The 24,951-nt window shown below is 59.5% G+C and overlaps 1 protein-coding gene and 3 long non-coding RNA genes across 4 annotated transcripts; all 4 read right to left on the bottom strand.

The window, feature by feature from the left end:
* Nucleotides 1–6,315: 6,315 nt before the first annotated feature.
* LOC136105670 (uncharacterized) lies at nt 6,316–14,159 on the bottom strand. The gene is made up of 7 exons (XM_071813302.1): nt 13,483–14,159; nt 8,785–8,856; nt 8,473–8,544; nt 8,197–8,268; nt 8,008–8,106; nt 7,317–7,424; nt 6,316–6,919 (listed from the first exon to the last, which is right to left on the bottom strand). The coding sequence occupies exons 1-7, from the start codon at nt 13,826–13,828 to the stop codon at nt 6,828–6,830; spliced, it is 861 nt and encodes a 286-aa protein (XP_071669403.1). The 5' UTR covers nt 13,829–14,159; the 3' UTR covers nt 6,316–6,827.
* A 2,386-nt stretch (nt 14,160–16,545) lies between these two features.
* LOC139828785 (uncharacterized) lies at nt 16,546–17,720 on the bottom strand. The gene is made up of 3 exons (XR_011740743.1): nt 17,683–17,720; nt 16,992–17,099; nt 16,546–16,593 (listed from the first exon to the last, which is right to left on the bottom strand). It is a non-coding gene; the product is annotated as an uncharacterized lncRNA (long non-coding RNA).
* Nucleotides 17,721–20,711: 2,991 nt separating this feature from the next.
* Nucleotides 20,712–22,089, bottom strand: LOC139828708 (uncharacterized). The gene is made up of 3 exons (XR_011740624.1): nt 21,704–22,089; nt 21,084–21,179; nt 20,712–21,002 (listed from the first exon to the last, which is right to left on the bottom strand). It is a non-coding gene; the product is annotated as an uncharacterized lncRNA (long non-coding RNA).
* A 738-nt stretch (nt 22,090–22,827) lies between these two features.
* On the bottom strand, nt 22,828–23,795 carry LOC139828735 (uncharacterized). The gene is made up of 3 exons (XR_011740628.1): nt 23,697–23,795; nt 23,508–23,606; nt 22,828–22,924 (listed from the first exon to the last, which is right to left on the bottom strand). It is a non-coding gene; the product is annotated as an uncharacterized lncRNA (long non-coding RNA).
* Nucleotides 23,796–24,951: the final 1,156 nt, after the last annotated feature.

The raw sequence follows: 24,951 nt of genomic DNA, 5'->3' as shown, positions 1-24,951 counted from the left end.
GCACCTCATGGCACCACCGAGCACGGGGATTCCTCTGGGCAGGTTCACTGCTCGGGAGCGGGTGACAGTGAGCATCTCGCTTTCTTGTGCAATCTCATCCCCTGCTCCTTCTCCTCCTGCCCTGGCTTTGCCTGTGCCTGCCAGTCCTGGGGCTGCTCTTGCCCAGGCAGGGTCAGTTTGAGCTAAGCCTGGCCCCAGTCAGGGCGGGCTCCTGGGAAGGCGGCCCAGGGATTAAGAGGCCAATTGAAGCATCCGACAGCAGCAGAATCCTCAGCAGAGTTCTTTGCCCAGCCAGTAACTGGCCACTCCGCAGCAGCCGGACTAGAAATTCTTTGTGGTACACGCAGCCACCTAAGGAAGCAGTGGTGGGAAAAGCAATAACTCACTTTTTAGCTGTCCTCCACTGCCAGATCGCGACGCAGAAGAGCACTATTACCAGTGGTATGGAAATTATAGTTGTTACTGTGAATATGACGCAGCGCTTTCCCAAAACTTCACGGCAGAAAACACTTGCGCTCCCCTTGGGATTGGGACCACCTGTGGTTGTGTTACCAGCCACATCTGGAGGAGAAATTCAGATGTTAGTCCATCCTGTGCACCACTGCTAAGCTTGCAGCACCTTCTATACGGCCAGCAAGTTCCTGGTTTCCCTTGGGGCTGCTGGCTGGAGGCACCATCCCACCCTCTGGGACAGGACTCCCATCCTTTGGGACAGGACTCCCACCCTTTGGGACAGGTTGTCCCACCAAACAAAACCCAGAAGGTCAGAAGGACAGCATGGGGGGAGCGCAGCTGCTTGGCCAGTCGCTCCTTTGAGGGACACGGACAAAAGCCGTCCCTGCAGCAGGCATTGCCAGCCCCAGCTCTGCCCCCCAGTCCAGCTCCCACAGGCGCAGGGGACGGAGTCCGGCCCTCTCAAGAGGGACATGAGCCTTGCTCTCCCCGTCTGCCTTTTCTCCTGCGTGGGCATCGCTTGCAGCCGCTCCCAGGTTTTGGGATGTGTCTCCTGTTCAGGGACCCCACCAAGACCGCTCAGTACCTGAGTTCGTCCTATGGAATTCATTTAGGCTGCTGGGCTGGTAACCTCCGGGCCTTGGCAGCCCTGTCAGAAAGCAGAGACGAGAGGTAAAGCCTCAGCACGGCTCAGGCACAGAGGATGCAGGGGGACGGGGAGGTTCCCTCTAAGGCCCTGCCCGATCTGGCCGCCAGGGCATCGCTCTGGACCTCAGATCCCCTTTGGGATCCCGCTCGGTGCTGCTCCTGTGCCTTGAGCCTCTGGGGACTCAGGGCAAGCTCTGGGCCGCAGCTACAGCGGGAGGTGCGTTTGTGCAACAGTCACATTCCCCATCAGCTGCAGAACGTGGCCCAGACGGCACGAACCCAAAGCACTTTGTGTTTTGGCTGTGAGGTGATGTGCAAGAGCGGGCACTGGGGAAAGAGCCTGCTGACACACACCCATCCTGATGGGTGACACTGCCTGACCATGCGACAGTGATTACCTGGCATACCAGCGGCTGGCATCGCCTCTGCTGCTTCACCAGAGCCCGGCAGGGAGCTGCGGCTTCCTTCCGGAAACACCTCCTTCTGCACAGCCTTGCGGTTCGTCTCTTGAGAAAGAAAGAGGGAGGGCTGGATCAGATGGAACCGTTCCCCATGAGGGAGATTGGTATCTTCAGGGGGCAAGACGTCTCAAAGGCACGGCTAAGGTTTAGAAACCAGGGCTGGGCTTCTGAGGCTGCGCCTGGCAGTGCTCCGAACAACAGCCACGTCTGGCCCTGCTGGGACACCAGGAAATGGCACGTGACCTTCTGGTTTGCACTGCACATTGTGGGCAAACTTTAGGGTGATGCTGAGCGCCGTCCTTCAAAGAGAACGGGAAGAAGCTGCAGCCAGGCCAGCTGGGGAAACAGCCCTTTGGAGAAGACTCCTCTGCAAGGCCCTCCTGCCCTTCCTGGAAGCACCAGCACCAGGCACGTTTGCCCCATCCCAGCAGCTGCCCCTGGCACTTGGCTTGAACCACAAGTGGCCGCACAAGCCCTGCACCATCTCTCTGGCAGCTGCAAGGCGTGACACCAGCATTGCTGCAGCGGGGCTCTGATCGACCCCTTCCCGCTGTACAGCCTGTCCAGACCGGTACCTAAACCTTTGGATGCTGAGACTCACAGCTAATTCTGAGTAAAATATACCCACTGTGTGTTCTGCGCAGTTCATCCAGCTTTTGTCTCCTGACTTCCAATGAATCTGGGGCCTTTTTTCCTCCTTCAGCTTCATACATTGGTCTTGGAAGACCTTAGAAACAAGATTTTGTTCTATGTGAGATTAATGCATCACAGAAAAACAAGGCAGAGGTTGTGAGCTCAGCACAGACAGACTGCTCACCCCTGGGACGCCAGCCGGGCCGTAGCCCAGCACGCTGCCGAGGAGCCGGAAAAGTCCATCCTTCGGGATCATCTGTCAATAAAGAGCCAGAGAAGCTTCCATCACCTGCTGTGATCTGCATGGGCAGCACTGAATGGCAGAAGCGGTGAGGGGACCGCGCAAGGAGAGGGCACGCACACGAGCAGGTCTGTCCTCACACCCGCAGACCTGCCCAACTGGCGGACCCTGGGGCTTGGGGCTGGCAGCTCCCAAAGGGAGGAAAAAGCCATGACGTACCCATGGCATGTCCTGGAGGCTCGGTCCTGGAACCCAGACGGGAACCTGGATCAGCTTTGCCCACAGGCGCGGCTGCAAAGAAACGCAGGACACAACAGCTCCCGTGACACAGTTCAAGATGCTTCTTCAGCTCGGAGTGGCCGGGAGTGGAATGCAAAGACGGGATTGCTCCGCGGCACTCATCCCTCCCTTCCGCTCGGGAGCGTGGGGCAAAGAGTCACCACGTGCCTGCAGCGGCACCGTGCTGGGACCAAACGAAGCCCGTGCAGAGCTGCCGGGAGAAAGGACTCCCTGGAGCTGACAGCAGCTCCAGACTCAACCCCAGCCAGACACTGCCCTGGTATTTGGCACCGGGGCACCTCAGGCTCCAAGACCATGGCAAAGGCAGCGTGGCAAGGGAAAGCGCCCCAGGGAACATCACTGAGCCTGACCCGTTCCCTCTCGGCTCTCCTCCCTGTATGAGTGGGGGCCACACAAGGAGCAACTTGCATTTCACATGCAACTTACCTCCAGGATACCGCAAGGGCTCCGAAACTACATCCAGCCAGGAAGCTGGATAATCGTTGCCACCAGCCTCATCTAGAAACAAGCACAGAGAAGAAATGTTTCCATTGCCCGCTGGGATCCACTGCTGCCTTAGGGAACCGCAGGCACTGGAATGGGATCGGGCGCCCACATGGGAGTGGACAGTTGGAGCTGGACATTGCCAAAACTGCAGAGGGGCCGGTGACCTCTTGGCCGGCTCTGGCTGCTCTGACACACTCTGTTCAGGCCACGAGAAACAGCTCTTGAGGAGAGGATGGACCAACACAGGGGCCCTGGGGCCTTCCCTCCCAGGGGAGCTCTGGCACACAGAGGAAGCACTGGAGGGAACAACCATCACCCCACTGCCTGGGGAGAAGAGCCCGCTGGCCGTGAAAGGCTGCACCGCTCACCTGCTCCCCGTGCTCGCCACGGAGCAGCCTGGGCAGGCCCGGCATGCAGGGCCAGCAGGAGGAGGAGGAAGAGGAGGCGGCGGGTGGGGAACATGGTCCCATGCACTCGCAACGTCTTTGTGCTGCGGCGGCTGCTGCTGCTGCTGCTGCTGCTGCTGCTGCTGCTGCTGCTGCTGCTGCACTGGGGGCCGGGAGCTGCGCAGCCGCTTCTTATTGTTGGCGCGGCACTGTGGGCTCTGTGACGTCACAATCACTGTCACCTCCCGGCTGGGCCGAGGCCGTGTGGAGATGGCTCAGAGTGCTGGTGGCAGGTGCTGAAGCAGAGCCTGGGAGCTACCTCCCAGGAGGGGAGCATGTCCCGTGGGGCAGCTCCGTGCAAGGGCTGAGACACCGTCCCGCCTGGGGCTGGGCCCACAGCTCTGCCCTGTTCTGCGGGCACTGGCACAGGGGCAGGAGGAGCTCAAAGTGCCCAGAACTGCAGGAGACCACAGCCACGGGACTGCTGACCTCCTTGGGTGCTGTCAGCGGCTGCTCGTCAGCCCCAAGAGTGTGGGATTTCAGTCTGCAGACAAGCTCAAGGTTGGCAGCTTCCAGGCTGGAACCTGGTCTGGCGCCTTGGGGGACCTCAAGGATCACTTTTGTTTTACCGGGAAGATAAAGCCTTTGATTTTCCATTTCTTCTTAATGCTCAGACTGGTTGGGGCTCTGAGCCAACAGATGCTGTTGAAGATGTCCCTGCTCAGTGCAAGGTGTTGTGAGCGGTGGAGGGGCCATTGACTTCTTGGCCGGCTCTGGCTGCTCTGACACACTGTGTTCAGGCCATGAGAAACAGCTCTTGAGGAGAGGATGGACCAACACAGGGCCCCTGGGGGCTTCGCTCCCGGGAGAGCTCTGGCACACAGGAAGCCTCGTAGAGCACTGGAGGGAACAACGATCACCTGCGCTGCCCGGGAGAAGCGTTAAAACCGTTTACCTCGCAACACCGTAATGGGCCAAAGCGACTGCCATCTTAGCCAAGGCCTCAAAACGAGCACCAGGCCCAGGCTCCCTTTAGCCTAGGAAGCCCTGGGCTTGCTGCTGTACAGTGACAGGGGGCTGTGCACCCAGATGTGCAGGCACTTTGCAGCACCCCAAGGCTGATGGCCTTGACCTGTCAATTAGGGCCACTCAAGGGCTCATTAATTAGGGAGGGCCTTTGTTGTGCCTCCAGTACATTTGCTCGTCGGGCTCATATCCTTAGAGGTGCTCTGGATGGCTTCCCACTTTTATCTGGGTATCCCATTTGACAAGGTCCATGGCCAGATGACCCCGCTGCAACAAACGCTGCCTCACCCCACAGCCCCTCACTGTTCCGTGCGACTTCCCAGGCTGGGCTCCTGTCACCACCTCCCGCACCGTGTGTTGGTCACATTGGTGTCACCGACTGTTTCAGACCATGGCTATGGGCTCCCGCAGCCCCTGGTGGCCCCCCTGCTGGTGGGGGGAGCCCAGCGCCCGGCTCCTGCCGACCTGGAGGGGATGCGGGGTTGTGCCTGCGAGTTGATTTTGGTACAACCAAGACACATGTGCAACATAACAGTCCCCTTTATTTGGGAAACTGTGGGGATGGTGGACGCACGTCACCAGCACTATGGGAGCTGGATGACATTGGGCTTTTTCCATGCCTTCAGTAGCTTCAGGTCAGCAAAGAATGGGCTCTGGGAATGCTGGGGTGGCGACGAGGCTGGACGTGCTTCCTTGACGCCAATCTGATGCTGCAGAGCACCATTCTGGTCCTGTCCCTGCAGAGCAGATGGTGATGGGCCAGAAGGACGCAGGGGTGGAGAGGAGTGCGGACGAGCTGACTTGAAGTCCATAAGTTTCTTGATGATGTTATTGGGCTCCCACTGCTGCTCGGCAGCCGATGATGTGCTGGGGGGAGACAGGAGCTGTAGGGATGGAGGATGTGCCAGTTTTGCAAGCAAGGACAGCAGCTGCTGGTTTTGGGTGTACCTCTCAGAAGTGCCACAGTGCCAGGTCTTCTTCTCTGGGGTGAGGGGTGGCTGCCATATTCCAGACCGCCTGGCTGCTGCCTCTGCATCACGGAGCCTGTGGAGAGAGGAGGCTGCTGAGGCCTCAGCTGCAGGCGGGACACAGGGCCTGTCCTCCGCAGCACGGCCCAGAGCTGGCAAGGCTCCCCAGCACCACGGGCTGAGCTGCTGGCCGGCCTGGGCCGAGGTGGACCCCTGCACCTCATGGCACCACCGAGCACGGGGATTCCTCTGGGCAGGTTCACTGCTCGGGAGCGGGTGACAGTGAGCATCTCGCTTTCTTGTGCAATCTCATCCCCTGCTCCTTCTCCTCCTGCCCTGGCTTTGCCTGTGCCTGCCAGTCCTGGGGCTGCTCTTGCCCAGGCAGGGTCAGTTTGAGCTAAGCCTGGCCCCAGTCAGGGCGGGCTCCTGGGAAGGCGGCCCAGGGATTAAGAGGCAAATTGAAGCATCCGACAGCAGCAGAATCCTCAGCAGAGTTCTTTGCCCAGCCAGTAACTGGCCACTCCGCAGCAGCCGGACTAGAAATTCTTTGTGGTACACGCAGCCACCTAAGGAAGCAGTGGTGGGAAAAGCAATAACTCACTTTTTAGCTGTCCTCCACTGCCAGATCGCGACGCAGAAGAGCACTATTACCAGTGGTATGGAAATTATAGTTGTTACTGTGAATATGACGCAGCGCTTTCCCAAAACTTCAGGGCAGAAAACACTTGCGCTCCCCTTGGGATTGGGACCACCTGTGGTTGTGTTACCAGCCACATCTGGAGGAGAAATTCAGATGTTAGTCCATCCTGTGCACCACTGCTAAGCTTGCAGCACCTTCTATACGGCCAGCAAGTTCCTGGTTTCCCTTGGGGCTGCTGGCTGGAGGCACCATCCCACCCTCTGGGACAGGACTCCCATCCTTTGGGACAGGACTCCCACCCTTTGGGACAGGTTGTCCCACCAAACAAAACCCAGAAGGTCAGAAGGACAGCATGGGGGGAGCGCAGCTGCTTGGCCAGTCGCTCCTTTGAGGGACACGGACAAAAGCCGTCCCTGCAGCAGGCATTGCCAGCCCCAGCTCTGCCCCCCAGTCCAGCTCCCACAGGCGCAGGGGACGGAGTCCGGCCCTCTCAAGAGGGACATGAGCCTTGCTCTCCCCGTCTGCCTTTTCTCCTGCGTGGGCATCGCTTGCAGCCGCTCCCAGGTTTTGGGATGTGTCTCCTGTTCAGGGACCCCACCAAGACCGCTCAGTACCTGAGTTCGTCCTATGGAATTCATTTAGGCTGCTGGGCTGGTAACCTCCGGGCCTTGGCAGCCCTGTCAGAAAGCAGAGACGAGAGGTAAAGCCTCAGCACGGCTCAGGCACAGAGGATGCAGGGGGACGGGGAGGTTCCCTCTAAGGCCCTGCCCGATCTGGCCGCCAGGGCATCGCTCTGGACCTCAGATCCCCTTTGGGATCCCGCTCGGTGCTGCTCCTGTGCCTTGAGCCTCTGGGGACTCAGGGCAAGCTCTGGGCCGCAGCTACAGCGGGAGGTGCGTTTGTGCAACAGTCACATTCCCCATCAGCTGCAGAACGTGGCCCAGACGGCACGAACCCAAAGCACTTTGTGTTTTGGCTGTGAGGTGATGTGCAAGAGCGGGCACTGGGGAAAGAGCCTGCTGACACACACCCATCCTGATGGGTGACACTGCCTGACCATGCGACAGTGATTACCTGGCATACCAGCGGCTGGCATCGCCTCTGCTGCTTCACCAGAGCCCGGCAGGGAGCTGCGGCTTCCTTCCGGAAACACCTCCTTCTGCACAGCCTTGCGGTTCGTCTCTTGAGAAAGAAAGAGGGAGGGCTGGATCAGATGGAACCGTTCCCCATGAGGGAGATTGGTATCTTCAGGGGGCAAGACGTCTCAAAGGCACGGCTAAGGTTTAGAAACCAGGGCTGGGCTTCTGAGGCTGCGCCTGGCAGTGCTCCGAACAACAGCCACGTCTGGCCCTGCTGGGACACCAGGAAATGGCACGTGACCTTCTGGTTTGCACTGCACATTGTGGGCAAACTTTAGGGTGATGCTGAGCGCCGTCCTTCAAAGAGAACGGGAAGAAGCTGCAGCCAGGCCAGCTGGGGAAACAGCCCTTTGGAGAAGACTCCTCTGCAAGGCCCTCCTGCCCTTCCTGGAAGCACCAGCACCAGGCACGTTTGCCCCATCCCAGCAGCTGCCCCTGGTACTTGGCTTGAACCACAAGTGGCCGCACAAGCCCTGCACCATCTCTCTGGCAGCTGCAAGGCGTGACACCAGCATTGCTGCAGCGGGGCTCTGATCGACCCCTTCCCGCTGTACAGCCTGTCCAGACCGGTACCTAAACCTTTGGATGCTGAGACTCACAGCTAATTCTGAGTAAAATATACCCACTGTGTGTTCTGCGCAGTTCATCCAGCTTTTGTCTCCTGACTTCCAATGAATCTGGGGCCTTTTTTCCTCCTTCAGCTTCATACATTGGTCTTGGAAGACCTTAGAAACAAGATTTTGTTCTATGTGAGATTAATGCATCACAGAAAAACAAGGCAGAGGTTGTGAGCTCAGCACAGACAGACTGCTCACCCCTGGGACGCCAGCCGGGCCGTAGCCCAGCACGCTGCCGAGGAGCCGGAAAAGTCCATCCTTCGGGATCATCTGTCAATAAAGAGCCAGAGAAGCTTCCATCACCTGCTGTGATCTGCATGGGCAGCACTGAATGGCAGAAGTGGTGAGGGGACCGCGCAAGGAGAAGGCACGCACACGAGCAGGTCTGTCCTCACACCCGCAGACCTGCCCGGCTGGCGGACCCTGGGGCTTGGGGCTGGCAGCTCCCAAAGGGAGGAAAAAGCCATGACGTACCCACGGCATGTCCTGGAGGCTCGGTCCTGGAACCCAGACGGGAACCTGGATCAGCTTTGCCCACAGGCGCGGCTGCAAAGAAACGCGGGACACAACAGCTCCCGTGACACAGTTCAAGATGCTTCTTCAGCTCGGAGTGGCCGGGAGTGGAATGCAAAGACGGGATTGCTCCGCGGCACTCATCCCTCCCTTCTGCTCGGGAGCGTGGGGCAAAAAGTCACATCACTGAGCCTGACCCGTTCCCTCTCGGCTCTCCTCCCTGTCTGAGTGGGGGCCACACAAGGAGCAACTTGCATTTCACATGCAACTTACCTCCAGGATACCGCAAGGGCTCCGAAGCTACATCCAGCCAGGAAGCTGGATAATCGTTGCCACCAGCCTCATCTAGAAACAAGCACAGAGAAGAAATGTTTCCATTGCCCGCTGGGATCCACTGCTGCCTTAGGGAACCGCAGGCACTGGAATGGGATCGGGCGCCCACATGGGAGTGGACAGTTGGAGCTGGACATTGCCAAAACTGCAGAGGGGCCGGTGACCTCTTGGCCGGCTCTGGCTGCTCTGACACACTCTGTTCAGGCCACGAGAAACAGCTCTTGAGGAGAGGATGGACCAACACAGGGGCCCTGGGGCCTTCCCTCCCAGGGGAGCTCTGGCACACAGAGGAAGCACTGGAGGGAACAACCATCACCCCACTGCCTGGGGAGAAGAGCCCGCTGGCCGTGAAAGGCTGCACCGCTCACCTGCTCCCCGTGCTCGCCACGGAGCAGCCTGGGCAGGCCCGGCATGCAGGGCCAGCAGGAGGAGGAGGAAGAGGAGGCGGCGGGTGGGGAACATGGTCCCGTGCACTCGCAACGTCTTTGTGCTGCGGCTGCTGCTGCTGCTGCTGCTGCTGCTGCTGCTGCTGCTGCTGCACTGGGGGCCGGGGGCTGCGCAACTGCTTCTTATTGTTGGCGCGGCACTGCGGGCTCTGTGACCTCACAATCACTGTCACTTCCCAGCCGGGCCGAGGCCGCATGGGGACGGCTCAGGGCGCTGGTGGCAGGTGCTGGAGCAGAGCCTGGGAGCTACCTCCTGATAGGGCAGCACGTCCCGTGGGTCAGCTCCGTGCAAGGGCTGAGACACCGTCCCGCCTGGGGCTGGGCCCACAGCTCTGCCCTGTTCTGCGGGCACTGGCACAGGGGCAGGAGGAGCTCACGGTGCCCAGAACTGCAGGAGACCACAGCCACGGGACTGCTGACCTCCTCGGGTGCTGTCAGCGGCTGCTCGTCAGCCCCAAGATTTCAGTCTCCAGACAAGCGCAAGGTCCCCTCCTGTCGGCAGCTTCCAGGCTGGAGCCCGGTCTGGAGCCTTGGGGGACCCCAGGGATCACGAGTTGCTTTGGTTTTACAGGAAAGATAAAGCCTTTGATTTTCCATTTCTTCTTAATGCTCGGGCTGGTGGGGGCTCTGAGCCACCAGATGCTGTTGAAGATGTCCCTGCTTATTGCCGGGTGTTGGACTAGATGAGCTTTGAAGGTCCCTTTCTTCGGGGTGCTTGAGGGTATGGAGCTGGTTCTGTTGCTGCAGGGAAACTGGGGCCAGGCCGGGGGGTTTCTGGGGCCCAGGGGATGATGGACATGATGGATTTAATTCCATCTGCTGCTCAAGGCCTCTGTCTTGGTCCCACAACTGCAAGGCAGACAGTGATGGGATGGGTGGATGCACGGGCCACAAGATGGTGGACGTACTGTGCTCCACTCCATTGGGTGCCTCAGGATGCTGGGCTTGTTCAACAGCCGCCGGGCAGCTGGGTACAGGCTGGAAGGACATGGAAGCCATGGGGAGGAAGAATGCACCAGTTATCCAGGCTGGCATGGAAGCTGCTGGTGTTGGTTGCAGCTTTCTGACCTGCCACAGCTGCTGCTCCTTCCGTCCAGGACTGAGGGGCGGCCGCCATTTTCCCGCCTGGCTCCTGCACCTGCATCGCTGCAGGAGACAGGCTGCTGCAGGGGGGCTGGGGAGGGCTGGGGGGACGTGGAGGTTGTGGCCACCGTGGGCACACAGGATTTGATTACAACGTCTGCTGGAGTTCATTGTTCTGCATCTGCCACTGCAGGGCAGCCGGTGATGGCCTGGGGGACATGAAGACCGTGGGGATGATGGCTGCTCTGTTTTTCATTCCAACTGGTATTAGAGACCACAGGACTGGTTCACCACTGCAGGGCTTCTGGGGTTGGGCTGAGAGGACACAGGGGCCATAGAGATGGTGGACGCCCTGGTCTGTACCCCATGGGGTGCCTGAGGACCGGCCCAGATTTCCCAGAGAGGTGGTAGATGCCCCATCCATCCCTGGAGACTTTCAAGCTGTAGGGATGGAGGATGTGCCGGTTTTGCAAGCAGGGGCAGCAGCTGCTGGTTTTGGGCGTGCCTCTCAGAAGTGCCACAGCGCCTGGTCTTCTTTTCTGGAGTGAGGGGCGGCTGCCATATTCCCGCCTGCCTGGCTGCTGCCTCCGCACGGCGGAGCCTGTGGAGAGAGGCGGCTGCTGAGGCCTCAGCTGCAGGCGGGACACAGGGCCTCTCCTCCGCAGCACGGCCCAGAGCTGGCAAGGCTCCCCAGCACCACGGGCCGAGCTGCTGGCCGGCCTGGGCCGAGGTGGACCCCTGCACCTCATGGCACCACCGAGCACGGGGATTCTTCTGGGCAGGTTCACCTCAGGGCAGGTTCACCCACCTCTTTCAGGCCATGACCATGGCCTCCCCCAGCCCCTGGTGGCCCCACCGCTGGTGGGGGGGACCTGTGCCTCGCTCCTACCGACCCCAAGGGCATCCAGGGCTGGGCCTGGGGGTTGATTTTGGTATGACCGGGACACCTGTGCAACAGATCAGTCCCCTTTATTTGGGAAACTGTGGGGATGGTGGACACACTTGTCACCAGCACTATGGGAGCTGGATGACATTGGGCTTTTTCCATGCCTTCAGTAGCTTCAGGTCAGCAAAGAATGGGCTCTGGGAACGTTGGGGTGGCGACGAGGCTGGACGTGCTTCCTTGACGCCAATCTGATGCTGCAGAGCACCATTCTGGTCCTGTCCCTGCAGAGCAGATGGTGATGGGCCAGAAGGACGCAGGGGTGGAGAGGAGTGCGGACGAGCTGACTTGAAGTCCATAAGTTTCTTGATGATGTTATTGGGCTCCCACTGCGGCTCGGCAGCCGGTGATGTGCTGGGGGGAGATGGGAGCTGTCGGGACGAAGGATGCGCCAGGTTTCCAGGCAGGGGCAGCAGCTGCTGGTGTTGGGCGCAGCTCTCAGAAGTGCCACAGTGCCTGGTCTTCTTGTCTGAGTGCCTGGCTTCAATAGCTTGAGTTCAGCTACGAATGGGCTGCAGGAACATGGGGTCGGTGACAAGGCCAGACGTGCTGCCTTCATGTCTGACTGCTGCTTGAGGCCACCATCACAGTCCTGCTGCTGCAGAGCAGGTGGTGATGGGCTGTCAGATGGTAGGGGTGCAGGACAGCGTGGATGTGCTGGCCTGAAGTCCATTTGTTGATAGAGGCCATTCTTCTTCTCCCGCTGCAGCAAGGCAGCAGGTGATACGCTTGGGGGACACAGGAGCCTTGGGGATGGAGGCTGTGCCATTTTTCCAGGCTTTATGCAGTGGCTGCTGGTGTTGGGCGCAGCTCTCAGGGTGCCACAGCGCCTGGTCTTCTGTTCCGGAGTGAGGGGCGGCTGCCATATTCCTGACAGGCTGGGGGGATGCAGGGGCCACAGGAGGGTGGACGCACTGTTCTGCACTCCGTTGAGAGCTGGAGGCCACTGGGTTGTGCTAACAGCTTCAGGGCTGCCAAGAATGGGCTGGTGGGCCATGGGAGCCATGGGGAGGGAGGATGTGCTGGGTTAGCAGGCTCAAACAGCGGCTGCTGGTGTTGGGTGCAGCTTTCTGAGCTGCCTGAGCTGCTGCTCCTTCTGTCCAGGTGTGAGGGGCGGCTGCCATTTTCCCGCCTGGCTCCTGCATCTGCATCGTTGCAGGAGACAGGCTGCTGCAGGGGGGCTGGGGATGGGCTGGGGGGACATGGGGCTCGTGGTGACCCTGGGCACACAGGTTTTCACTCCAACATCTGCTTGAGTTTGTTGTTCTGGTCCTGCCACTGCAGGGCAGCCGGTGATGGGCTTGGGGACGTGATGGCCACTCTGGTTTTGCTTCCAGCTGGTAATGGAGACAGCAGGGCTGGTTCACCACTGCAGGGCTTCTGTGGACAGGCTGAGAAGATAGAGGGGCCACGGAGATGGTGGACGCTTTGTTCTCTACCTCATTGGGTGCTTGAGGAAATGTGGCCCAGGTTCCCATGGAGGTGGTAGATACCCCATCCCTGGAGACTTTCAAGACCAATATCTGGTCCAGCCTCGGTACCCTGCCTGTGGGTTAAGCCCAGCATGGCAGGCGGGAGCAAGGCGAGCAGGGGACAATTCCCCGAGTGCTCTCCTGTGACACTGTGATCTACAGCACTGATGTGAGTGGTGGAGGGGCCGGTGACCTCTTGGCCGCCTCTGGCTGCTCTGATACACTGTGTCCAGGCCACGAGAAACAGCTCTGGAGGAGAGGATGGACCAACACAGGGCCCCTGGGGGCTTCCCTCGCGGGAAAGCTGTGGCACACAGGAAGCCTCGTAGAGCACTGGAGGGAACAACGATCACCTGCGCTGCCCGGGAGAAGCGTTAAAACCGTTTACCTCGCAACACGGTAACGGGCCAAAGCGACTGCCATCTTAGCCAAGGCCTCAGAACAAACACCAGGCCCAGGCTCCCTTTAGCCTGAGAAGCCCCGGGCTTGCTGCTGTACAGTGACAGGGGGCTGTGCACCCAGATGTGCAGGCACTTTGCAGCACCCCAAGGGGTAATGGCTTTGACCTATCAATTAGCGCCCATGAAGGGCTCATTAATTAGGGAGGACCTTTGTTGTGCCTCCATAGACACCTCTGCAAAAGTTCCGTCCCTCTTTATCTGGGGAGCTGTGGGGATGGTGGATAAATTCTTACCTAGCACTTTGGGTGCTGGACAATGCTGGGCTGCTTCCCCTGCTACCACTGCTGCAGTGCGGCTGTGAACGGGCTGGGACACGTAGGGGTGGTGAGGATGACGGACGTGCTGGCTTGAATTCCATCTATTGCCTGAGGCCGCTGTCCTGGTCCTGCTGCTGCAGGGCAGCCAGAGATGGGCTGGGGGGACACGGGAGCTGTATGGAGGGAGGACGCACTGGTTTTCCAGGCTCAAACAGCGTCTCCTGGCACTGGGTGCAGGTCTCAGAGCTGCTGCAGCTGCTGCTCCATCTGTCCAGGACTGAGGGGAGGCCGCCATTTTCCTGCCTGGCTCCTGCACCTGCATCGCTGCAGGAGACAGGCTGCTGCAGGGGGGCTGGGGATGGGCTGGGGGGACGTGGAGGTTGTGGCGATGGTGGGTGCGCAGATTTTGATTCTAATGTCTGTTGGAAGCCGTTGTTCTCATCCTCCAGCTGCAGAACAGCTTGAGGGCCATGGTGGTTCTGGCGAGGCTGGACACTCTGGTTCTGATTCTGGCTGGTGTTGGAGGCCGCTGGGCTGGTCCCACCACTGCGGTGCTGCTGGGGACGGGCTGGAGGGCTGTGCAGATTGTGTGAAGGGCTGATACGCCAGCTTTCCACAACCAACAGCGGCTGCTGGTGTTGGATGCAATTCTCAGGGGAGCCGCAGCGTCTGGTCCTTCTGCTACAGAACAAGGGGCAGCCGCCATATTTGCACCTGGCTGCTGCCTCTGGATTGTGGGTCACCTCAGGGCAGGTTCACCCATCTCTTTCAGCCCATGGTCATAGGCTCCCCCAGCGCCTGGTGGCCCCACCAATGGTGGGGGGAGCCCTGTGCCTGGCTTCTGCCAACCCAGAGGGCATCCAGGTCTCTGCCTGAGGGGCTGGATTTTGGTATCACCAGGACATTTGTTACATACCTCAGACCCTATTTATCTGGGGAGTTGTGGACATGGTGGACAAACTTGTCTCCATCACATCAGGTGCTGGAGGAAACACGTTTTTTTTCGCTGCTGCAGAGCAGCTGAGGACAGCCTGGAGAGACGTGGGAGTCGTGGCGACCGAGTCACACAAGAAGCAACTTCTGGGTCTGGCACTGCGTCACCTTGTCCTGTGGCAGCAAAATGGCTGCTGTGGGGAGCCCCGTACCCATCTCCTTTTGCCCCTGAGGGCGTCCAGAGCTGTGTCCAGGCCTTGGAGCTCACCCAACACTGGTGCCTCGCAGGGTTTGATTTTGGTACCACACGGACACATGTTCAACACCTGAGTCCCTCTTTATTTGGGGAGCTGTGGACGTGGTGGACGAACTCATTTGCAGCATGAGAGGCGCTTGAGGACACTTGGCATCTTCTGCTGCTGTGGGGCCTCTGAGGACAGGTTGGGGAGGCATCCAGGTTGTGGTGACGGTGGGAGCACAGGTTTTGACTCTGTCTTTTGTGTCCCGTTGTTCTCACCCTGCTGTTGCAGCGGAGATGGTGATAGTTCTGGAAGCCGTGGGGATTCTGGAGAGGCCGGACACTCTGGTTCTGATTCCGGCTGGTCTAGGAGGCCGCTGGGCTGGTCCCACCACTGCGGTGCTGCTGGGTATGGGCTGGAGGACTGTGAGGATTGTGGCGACAATGGACACTCCAGATTTCCAGGATCAAACAGTGGGAGCTGCTGTTGGATGTAGCTCTCAGGGAAACTGCAGCGTCTGGTCCTTCGGCCACAGAACAAGGGGCAGCCGCCTTTTTCCCGCCCGGCTTCTCTATCTGCATCACGGAGCCTGTGGAGAGAGGAGGCTGCTGAGGCCTCAGCTGCAGGCGGGACACAGGGCCTCTCCTCCGCAGCACGGCCCAGAGCTGGCAAGGCTCCCCAGCACCACGGGCTGAGCTGCTGGCCGGCCTGGGCCGAGGTGGACCCCTGCACCTCATGGCACCACCGAGCACGGGGATTCCTCTGGGCAGGTTCACTGCTCGGGAGCGGGTGACAGTGAGCATCTCGCTTTCTTGTGCAATCTCATCCCCTGCTCCTTCTCCTCCTGCCCTGGCTTTGCCTGTGCCTGCCAGTCCTGGGGCTGCTCTTGCCCAGGCAGGGTCAGTTTGAGCTAAGCCTGGCCCCAGTCAGGGCGGGCTCCTGGGAAGGCGGCCCAGGGATTAAGAGGCCAATTGAAGCATCCGACAGCAGCAGAATCCTCAGCAGAGTTCTTTGCCCAGCCAGTAACTGGCCACTCCGCAGCAGCCGGACTAGAAATTCTTTGTGGTACACGCAGCCACCTAAGGAAGCAGTGGTGGGAAAAGCAATAACTCACTTTTTTGCCTTCCTGCATTTCCAGACCATGAGGAAAATTAACAGAAGTGCAAGTGGCACAGTAGACGCGGCTATTATTCTGCTTATAGTGGAGAATTTTCGCATAACATCAGGACCGCTAACACTTGCACTCCCCTGGGGATTGGGAGCACCTGTGGTACTCTCGCCGACCACATCTGGAGGAGAAATTCAAGATGTTAGTCCATCCTGTGCACCACTGCTAAGCTTGCAGCACGTTTGATATGGCCAGCAATTTCCTGGTTTCTCTCAGTGCTGCTCCCTGGAGACACCGTCCCACCCTCTGGGACAGGACTCCCATCCTTTGGGACAGGACTCCCACCCTTTGGGACAGAACTCCCATCCTTTGGGACAGGACTCCCACCTTTTGGGACAGGACTCCCATCCTTTGGGACAGGACTCCCACCCTTTGGGACAGGTTGTCCCACCAAACAAAACCCAGAAGGCCAGAAGGACAGCATGGGGGGAGCGCAGCTGCTTGGCCAGTCACTCCTTTGAGGGACACGGACAAAAGCCGTCCCTGCAGCAGGCATTGCCAGCCCCAGCTCTGCCCCCCAGTCCAGCTCCCACAGGCGCAGGGGACGGAGTCCGGCCCTCTCAAGAGGGACATGAGCCTTGCTCTCCCCGTCTGCCTTTTCTCCTGCATGGGCATCGCTTGCAGCCGCTCCCAGGTTTTGGGACGTGTCTCCTGTTCAGGGACCCCACCAAGACTGCTCAGTACCTGAGTTCGTCCAATGGAATTCATTTAGGCTGCTGGGCTGGTAACCTCTGGGCCTTGGCAGCCCTGTCAGAAAGCAGAGACGAGAGGTAAAGCCTCAGCACGGCTCAGGCACAGAGGATGCAGGGGGACGGGGAGGTTCCCTCTAAGCCCCTGCCCGATCTGGCCGTCAGGGCATCGCTCTGGACCTCAGATCCCCTTTGGGATCCCGCTCGGTGCTGCTCCTGTGCTTTGAGCCTCTGCGGACCTCAGGGCAAGCTTTGGGCCGCAGCTACAGCGGGAGGTGCGTTTGCACAACAGTCACATTCCCCATCAGCTGCAGAACGTGGCCCAGACGGCACGAGCCCAAAGCACTTTGTGTTTTGGCTGTGAGGTGATGTGCAAGAGCGGGCACTGGGGGAAGAGCCTGCTGACACACACCCATCCTGATGGGTGACACTGCCTGACCATGCGACAGTGATTACCTGGCATACCAGCGGCTGGCATCGCCTCTGCTGCTTCACCAGAGCCCGGCAGGGAGCTGCGGCTTCCTTCCGGAAACACCTCCTTCTGCACAGCCTTGCGGTTCGTCTCTTGAGAAAGAAAGAGGGAGGGCTGGATCAGATGGAACCGTTCCCCATGAGGGAGATTGGTATCTTCGGGGGGCAAGACGTCTCAAAGGCACGGCTAAGGTTTAGAAACCAGGGCTGGGCTTCTGAGGCTGCGCCTGGCAGTGCTCCGAACAACAGCCACGTCTGGCCCTGCTGGGACACCAGGAAATGGCACGTGACCTTCTGGTTTGCACTGCACATTGTGGGCAAACTTTAGGGTGATGCTGAGCGCCGTCCTTCAAAGAGAACGGGAAGAAGCTGCAGCCAGGCCAGCTGGGGAAACAGCCCTTTGGAGAAGACTCCTCTGCAAGGCCCTCCTGCCCTTCCTGGAAGCACCAGCACCAGGCACGTTTGCCTCATCCCAGCAGCTGCCCCTGGCACTTGGCTTGAACCACAAGTGGCTGCGCAATCCCTGCACCATCTCTCTGGCAGCTGCAAGGCGTGACACCAGCATTGCTGCAGCGGGGCTCTGATCGACCCCTTCCTGCTGTACAGCCTGTCCAGACCAGTACCTAAACCTTCGGATGCTGAGACTCACAGCTAATTCTGAGTAAAATATACCCACCCTGTGCTCTGCGCAGTTCATCCAGGAGTTGCTTCATGACTTCTGATGGCTCTGGGGTTGTTTTTGCTTCTTCAGCTTCATGTATTGGTCTTGGAAGACCTTAGAAACAAGATTCAGTTACAAGTGAGATTAATACATTACAGAAAAACAAGGCAGAGGTTGTGAGCTCAGCACAGACAGACTGCTCACCCCTGGGACGCCAGCCGGGCCGTAGCCCAGCACGCTGCCGAGGAGCCGGAAAAGTCCATCCTTCGGGATCATCTGTCAATAAAGAGCCAGAGAAGCTTCCATCACCTGCTGTGATCTGCATGGGCAGCACTGAATGGCAGAAGCGGTGAGGGGACCGCGCAAGGAGAGGGCACGCACACGAGCAGGTCTGTCCTCACACCCGCAGACCTGCCCGGCTGGCGGACCCTGGGGCTTGGGGCTGGCAGCTCCCAAAGGGAGGAAAAAGCCATGACGTACCCATGGCATGTCCTGGAGGCTCGGTCCTGGAACCCAGACGGGAACCTGGATCAGCTTTGCCCACAGGCGCGGCTGCAAAGAAACGCAGGACACAACAGCTCCCGTGACACAGTTCAAGATGCTTCTTCAGCTCGGAGTGGCCGGGAGTGGAATGCAAAGACGGGATTGCTCCGCGGCACTCATCCCTCCCTTCCGCTCGGGAGCGTGGGGCAAAGAGTCACCACGTGCCTGCAGCGGCACCGTGCTGGGACCAAACGAAGCCCGTGCAGAGCTGCCGGGAGAAAGGACTCCCTGGAGCTGACAGCAGCTCCAGACTCAACCCCAGCCAGACACTGCCCTGGTATTTGGCACCGGGGCACCTCAGGCTCCAAGACCCTGGCAAAGGCAGCTTGGCAAGGGAAAGCGCCCCAGGGAACATCACTGAGCCTGACCCGTTCCCTCTCGGCTCTCCTCCCTGTATGAGTGGGGGCCACACAAGGAGCAACTTGCATTTCACATGCAACTTACCTCCAGGATACCGCAAGGGCTCCGAAACTACATCCAGCCAGGAAGCTGGATAATCGTTGCCACCAGCCTCATCTAGAAACAAGCACAGAGAAGAAATGTTTCCATTGCCCGCTGGGATCCACTGCTGCCTTAGGGAACCGCAGGCACTGGAATGGGATCGGGCGCCCACATGGGAGTGGACAGTTGGAGTTGGACATTGCCAAAACTGCAGAGGGGCCGGTGACCTCTTGGCCGGCTCTGGCTGCTCTGACACACTCTGTTCAGGCCACGAGAAACAGCTCTTGAGGAGAGGATGGACCAACACAGGGGCCCTGGGGCCTTCCCTCCCAGGGGAGCTCTGGCACACAGAGGAAGCACTGGAGGGAACAACCATCACCCCACTGCCTGGGGAGAAGAGCCCGCTGGCCGTGAAAGGCTGCACCGCTCACCTGCTCCCCGTGCTCGCCACGGAGCAGCCTGGGCAGGCCCGGCATGCAGGGCCAGCAGGAGGAGGAGGAAGAGGAGGCGGCGGGTGGGGAACATGGTCCCGTGCACTCGCAACGTCTTTGTGCTGCGGCGGCTGCTGCTGCTGCTGCTGCTGCTGCTGCTGCTGCTGCTGCTGCTGCTGCTGCTGCTGCACTGGGGGCCGGGGGCTGCGCAGCCGCTTCTTATTGTTGGCGCGGCACTGTGGGCTCTGTGACGTCACAATCACTGTCACCTCCCGGCTGGGCCGAGGCCGTGTGGAGATGGCTCAGAGTGCTGGTGGCAGGTGCTGAAGCAGAGCCTGGGAGCTACCTCCCAGGAGGGGAGCATGTCCCGTGGGGCAGCTCCGTGCAAGGGCTGAGACACCGTCCCGCCTGGGGCTGGGCCCACAGCTCTGCCCTGTTCTGCGGGCACTGGCACAGGGGCAGGAGGAGCTCAAAGTGCCCAGAACTGCAGGAGACCACAGCCACGGGACTGCTGACCTCCTTGGGTGCTGTCAGTGGCTGCTCGTCAGCCCCAAGAGTGTGGGATTTCAGTCTGCAGACAAGCTCAAGGTTGGCAGCTTCCAGGCTGGAACCTGGTCTGGCGCCTTGGGGGACCTCAAGGATCACTTTTGTTTTACCGGGAAGATAAAGCCTTTGATTTTCCATTTCTTCTTAATGCTCAGACTGGTTGGGGCTCTGAGCCAACAGATGCTGTTGAAGATGTCCCTGCTCAGTGCAAGGTGTTGTGAGCGGTGGAGGGGCCATTGACTTCTTGGCCGGCTCTGGCTGCTCTGACACACTGTGTTCAGGCCATGAGAAACAGCTCTTGAGGAGAGGATGGACCAACACAGGGCCCCTGGGGGCTTCGCTCCCGGGAGAGCTCTGGCACACAGGAAGCCTCGTAAAGCACTGGAGGGAACAACGATCACCTGCGCTGCCCGGGAGAAGCGTTAAAACCGTTTACCTCGCAACACCGTAATGGGCCAAAGCGACTGCCATCTTAGCCAAGGCCTCAAAACGAGCACCAGGCCCAGGCTCCCTTTAGCCTAGGAAGCCCTGGGCTTGCTGCTGTACAGTGACAGGGGGCTGTGCACCCAGATGTGCAGGCACTTTGCAGCACCCCAAGGCTGATGGCCTTGACCTGTCAATTAGGGCCACTCAAGGGCTCATTAATTAGGGAGGGCCTTTGTTGTGCCTCCAGTACATTTGCTCGTCGGGCTCATATCCTTAGAGGTGCTCTGGATGGCTTCCCACTTTTATCTGGGTATCCCATTTGACAAGGTCCATGGCCAGATGACCCCGCTGCAACAAACGCTGCCTCACCCCACAGCCCCTCACCGTTCCGTGCGACTGCCCAGGCTGGGCTCCTGTCACCACCTCCCGCACCGTGTGTTGGTCACATTGGTGTCACCGACTGTTTCAGACCATGGCTATGGGCTCCCGCAGCCCCTGGTGGCCCCCCTGCTGGTGGGGGGAGCCCAGCGCCCGGCTCCTGCCGACCCGGAGGGGATGCAGGGTTGTGCCTGCGAGTTGATTTTGGTACAACCAAGACACATGTGCAACATAGCAGTCCCCTTTATTTGGGAAACTGTGGGGATGGTGGACGCACGTCACCAGCACTATGGGAGCTGGATGACATTGGGCTTTTTCCATGCCTTCAGTAGCTTCAGGTCAGCAAAGAATGGGCTCTGGGAACGCTGGGGTGGCGACGAGGCTGGACGTGCTTCCTTGACGCCAATCTGATGCTGCAGAGCACCATTCTGGTCCTGTCCCTGCAGAGCAGATGGTGATGGGCCAGAAGGACGCAGGGGTGGAGAGGAGTGCGGACGAGCTGACTTGAAGTCCATAAGTTTCTTGATGATGTTATTGGGCTCCCACTGCTGCTCGGCAGCCGATGATGTGCTGAGGGGAGACAGGAGCTGTAGGGATGGAGGATGTGCCAGTTTTGCAAGCAAGGACAGCAGCTGCTGGTTTTGGGTGTACCTCTCAGAAGTGCCACAGTGCCAGGTCTTCTTCTCTGGGGTGAGGGGTGGCTGCCATATTCCAGACCGCCTGGCTGCTGCCTCTGCATCACGGAGCCTGTGGAGAGAGGAGGCTGCTGAGGCCTCAGCTGCAGGCGGGACACAGGGCCTGTCCTCCGCAGCACGGCCCAGAGCTGGCAAGGCTCCCCAGCACCACGGGCTGAGCTGCTGGCCGGCCTGGGCCGAGGTGGACCCCTGCACTCATGGCACCACCGAGCACGGGGATTCCTCTGGGCAGGTTCACTGCTCAGGAGCGGGTGACAGTGAGCATCTCGCTTTCTTGGGCAATCTCATCCCCTGCTCCTTCTCCTCCTGCCCTGGCTTTGCCTGTGCCTGCCAGTCCTGGGGCTGCTCTTGCCCAGGCAGGGTCAGTTTGAGCTAAGCCTGGCCCCAGTCAGGGCGGGCTCCTGGGAAGGTGGCCCAGGGATTAAGAGGCCAATTGAAGCATCCGACAGCAGCAGAATCCTCAGCAGAGTTCTTTGCCCAGCCAGTAACTGGCCACTCCGCAGCAGCCGGACTAGAAATTCTTTGTGGTACACGCAGCCACCTAAGGAAGCAGTGGTGGGAAAAGCAATAACTCACTTTTTAGCCGTCCTCCACTGCCAGATCGCGACGCAGAAGAGCACTATTACCAGTGGTATGGAAATTATAGTTGTTACTGTGAATACGACGCAGCGCTTTCCCAAAACTTCACGGCAGAAAACACTTGAGCTCCCCTTGGGATTGGGACCACCTGTGGTTGTGTTACCAGCCACATCTGGAGGAGAAATTCAGATGTTAGTCCATCCTGTGCACCACTGCTAAGCTTGCAGCACCTTCTATACGGCCAGCAAGTTCCTGGTTTCCCTTGGGGCTGCTGGCTGGAGGCACCATCCCACCCTCTGGGACAGGACTCCCATCCTTTGGGACAGGACTCCCACCCTTTGGGACAGGTTGTCCCACCAAACAAAACCCAGAAGGTCAGAAGGACAGCATGGGGGGAGCGCAGCTGCTTGGCCAGTCGCTCCTTTGAGGGACACGGACAAAAGCCGTCCCTGCAGCAGGCATTGCCAGCCCCAGCTCTGCCCCCCAGTCCAGCTCCCACAGGCGCAGGGGACGGAGTCCGGCCCTCTCAAGAGGGACATGTGCCTTGCTCTCCCCGTCTGCCTTTTCTCCTGCGTGGGCATCACTTGCAGCCGCTCCCAGGTTTTGGGATGTGTCTCCTGTTCAGGGACCCCACCAAGACCGCTCAGTACCTGAGTTCGTCCTATGGAATTCATTTAGGCTGCTGGGCTGGTAACCTCCAGGCCTTGGCAGCCCTGTCAGAAAGCAGAGACGAGAGGTAAAGCCTCAGCACGGCTCAGGCACAGAGGATGCAGGGGGACGGGGAGGTTCCCTCTAAGCCCCTGCCCGATCTGGCCGTCAGGGCATCGCTCTGGACCTCAGATCCCCTTTGGGATCCCGCTCGGTGCTGCTCCTGTGCCTTGAGCCTCTGGGGACTCAGGGCAAGCTCTGGGCCGCAGCTACAGCGGGAGGTGCGTTTGTGCAACAGTCACATTCCCCATCAGCTGCAGAACGTGGCCCAGACGGCACGAACCCAAAGCACTTTGTGTTTTGGCTGTGAGGTGATGTGCAAGAGCGGGCACTGGGGAAAGAGCCTGCTGACACACACCCATCCTGATGGGTGACACTGCCTGACCATGCGACAGTGATTACCTGGCATACCAGCGGCTGGCATCGCCTCTGCTGCTTCACCAGAGCCCGGCAGGGAGCTGCGGCTTCCTTCCGGAAACACCTCCTTCTGCACAGCCTTGCGGTTCGTCTCTTGAGAAAGAAAGAGGGAGGGCTGGATCAGATGGAACCGTTCCCCATGAGGGAGATTGGTATCTTCGGGGGGCAAGACGTCTCAAAGGCACGGCTAAGGTTTAGAAACCAGGGCTGGGCTTCTGAGGCTGCGCCTGGCAGTGCTCCGAACAACAGCCACGTCTGGCCCTGCTGGGACACCAGGAAATGGCACGTGACCTTCTGGTTTGCACTGCACATTGTGGGCAAACTTTAGGGTGATGCTGAGCGCCATCCTTCAAAGAGAACGGGAAGAAGCTGCAGCCAGGCCAGCTGGGGAAACAGCCCTTTGGAGAAGACTCCTCTGCAAGGCCCTCCTGCCCTTCCTGGAAGCACCAGCACCAGGCACGTTTGCCTCATCCCAGCAGCTGCCCCTGGCACTTGGCTTGAACCACAAGTGGCCGCACAAGCCCTGCACCATCTCTCTGGCAGCTGCAAGGCGTGACACCAGCATTGCTGCAGCGGGGCTCTGATCGACCCCTTCCTGCTGTACAGCCTGTCCAGACCGGTACCTAAACCTTTGGATGCTGAGACTCACAGCTAATTCTGAGTAAAATATACCCACTGTGTGTTCTGCGCAGTTCATCCAGCTTTTGTCTCCTGACTTCCAATGAATCTGGGGCCTTTTTTCCTCCTTCAGCTTCATACATTGGTCTTGGAAGACCTTAGAAACAAGATTTTGTTCTATGTGAGATTAATGCATCACAGAAAAACAAGGCAGAGGTTGTGAGCTCAGCACAGACAGACTGCTCACCCCTGGGACGCCAGCCGGGCCGTAGCCCAGCACGCTGCCGAGGAGCCGGAAAAGTCCATCCTTCGGGATCATCTGTCAATAAAGAGCCAGAGAAGCTTCCATCACCTGCTGTGATCTGCATGGGCAGCACTGAATGGCAGAAGCGGTGAGGGGACCGCGCAAGGAGAGGGCACGCACACGAGCAGGTCTGTCCTCACACCCGCAGACCTGCCCGGCTGGCGGACCCTGGGGCTTGGGGCTGGCAGCTCCCAAAGGGAGGAAAAAGCCATGACGTACCCATGGCATGTCCTGGAGGCTCGGTCCTGGAACCCAGACGGGAACCTGGATCAGCTTTGCCCACAGGCGCGGCTGCAAAGAAACGCAGGACACAACAGCTCCCGTGACACAGTTCAAGATGCTTCTTCAGCTCGGAGTGGCCGGGAGTGGAATGCAAAGACGGGATTGCTCCGCGGCACTCATCCCTCCCTTCCGCTCGGGAGCGTGGGGCAAAGAGTCACCACGTGCCTGCAGCGGCACCGTGCTGGGACCAAACGAAGCCCGTGCAGAGCTGCCGGGAGAAAGGACTCCCTGGAGCTGACAGCAGCTCCAGACTCAACCCCAGCCAGACACTGCCCTGGTATTTGGCACCGGGGCACCTCAGGCTCCAAGACCCTGGCAAAGGCAGCTTGGCAAGGGAAAGCGCCCCAGGGAACATCACTGAGCCTGACCCGTTCCCTCTCGGCTCTCCTCCCTGTATGAGTGGGGGCCACACAAGGAGCAACTTGCATTTCACATGCAACTTACCTCCAGGATACCGCAAGGGCTCCGAAACTACATCCAGCCAGGAAGCTGGATAATCGTTGCCACCAGCCTCATCTAGAAACAAGCACAGAGAAGAAATGTTTCCATTGCCCGCTGGGATCCACTGCTGCCTCAGGGAACCGCAGGCACTGGAATGGGATCGGGCGCCCACATGGGAGTGGACAGTTGGAGTTGGACATTGCCAAAACTGCAGAGGGGCCGGTGACCTCTTGGCCGGCTCTGGCTGCTCTGACACACTCTGTTCAGGCCACGAGAAACAGCTCTTGAGGAGAGGATGGACCAACACAGGGGCCCTGGGGCCTTCCCTCCCAGGGGAGCTCTGGCACACAGAGGAAGCACTGGAGGGAACAACCATCACCCCACTGCCTGGGGAGAAGAGCCCGCTGGCCGTGAAAGGCTGCACCGCTCACCTGCTCCCCGTGCTCGCCACGGAGCAGCCTGGGCAGGCCCGGCA

This window comes from Patagioenas fasciata, chromosome 10 (assembly GCF_037038585.1).
Source record: "Patagioenas fasciata isolate bPatFas1 chromosome 10, bPatFas1.hap1, whole genome shotgun sequence".
Classification (NCBI taxonomy): Eukaryota; Metazoa; Chordata; class Aves; order Columbiformes; family Columbidae; genus Patagioenas; species Patagioenas fasciata.
The sequence above is the reverse complement of the archived record's forward strand: the minus strand, read 5'-3'. Positions and strand labels throughout refer to the sequence as shown.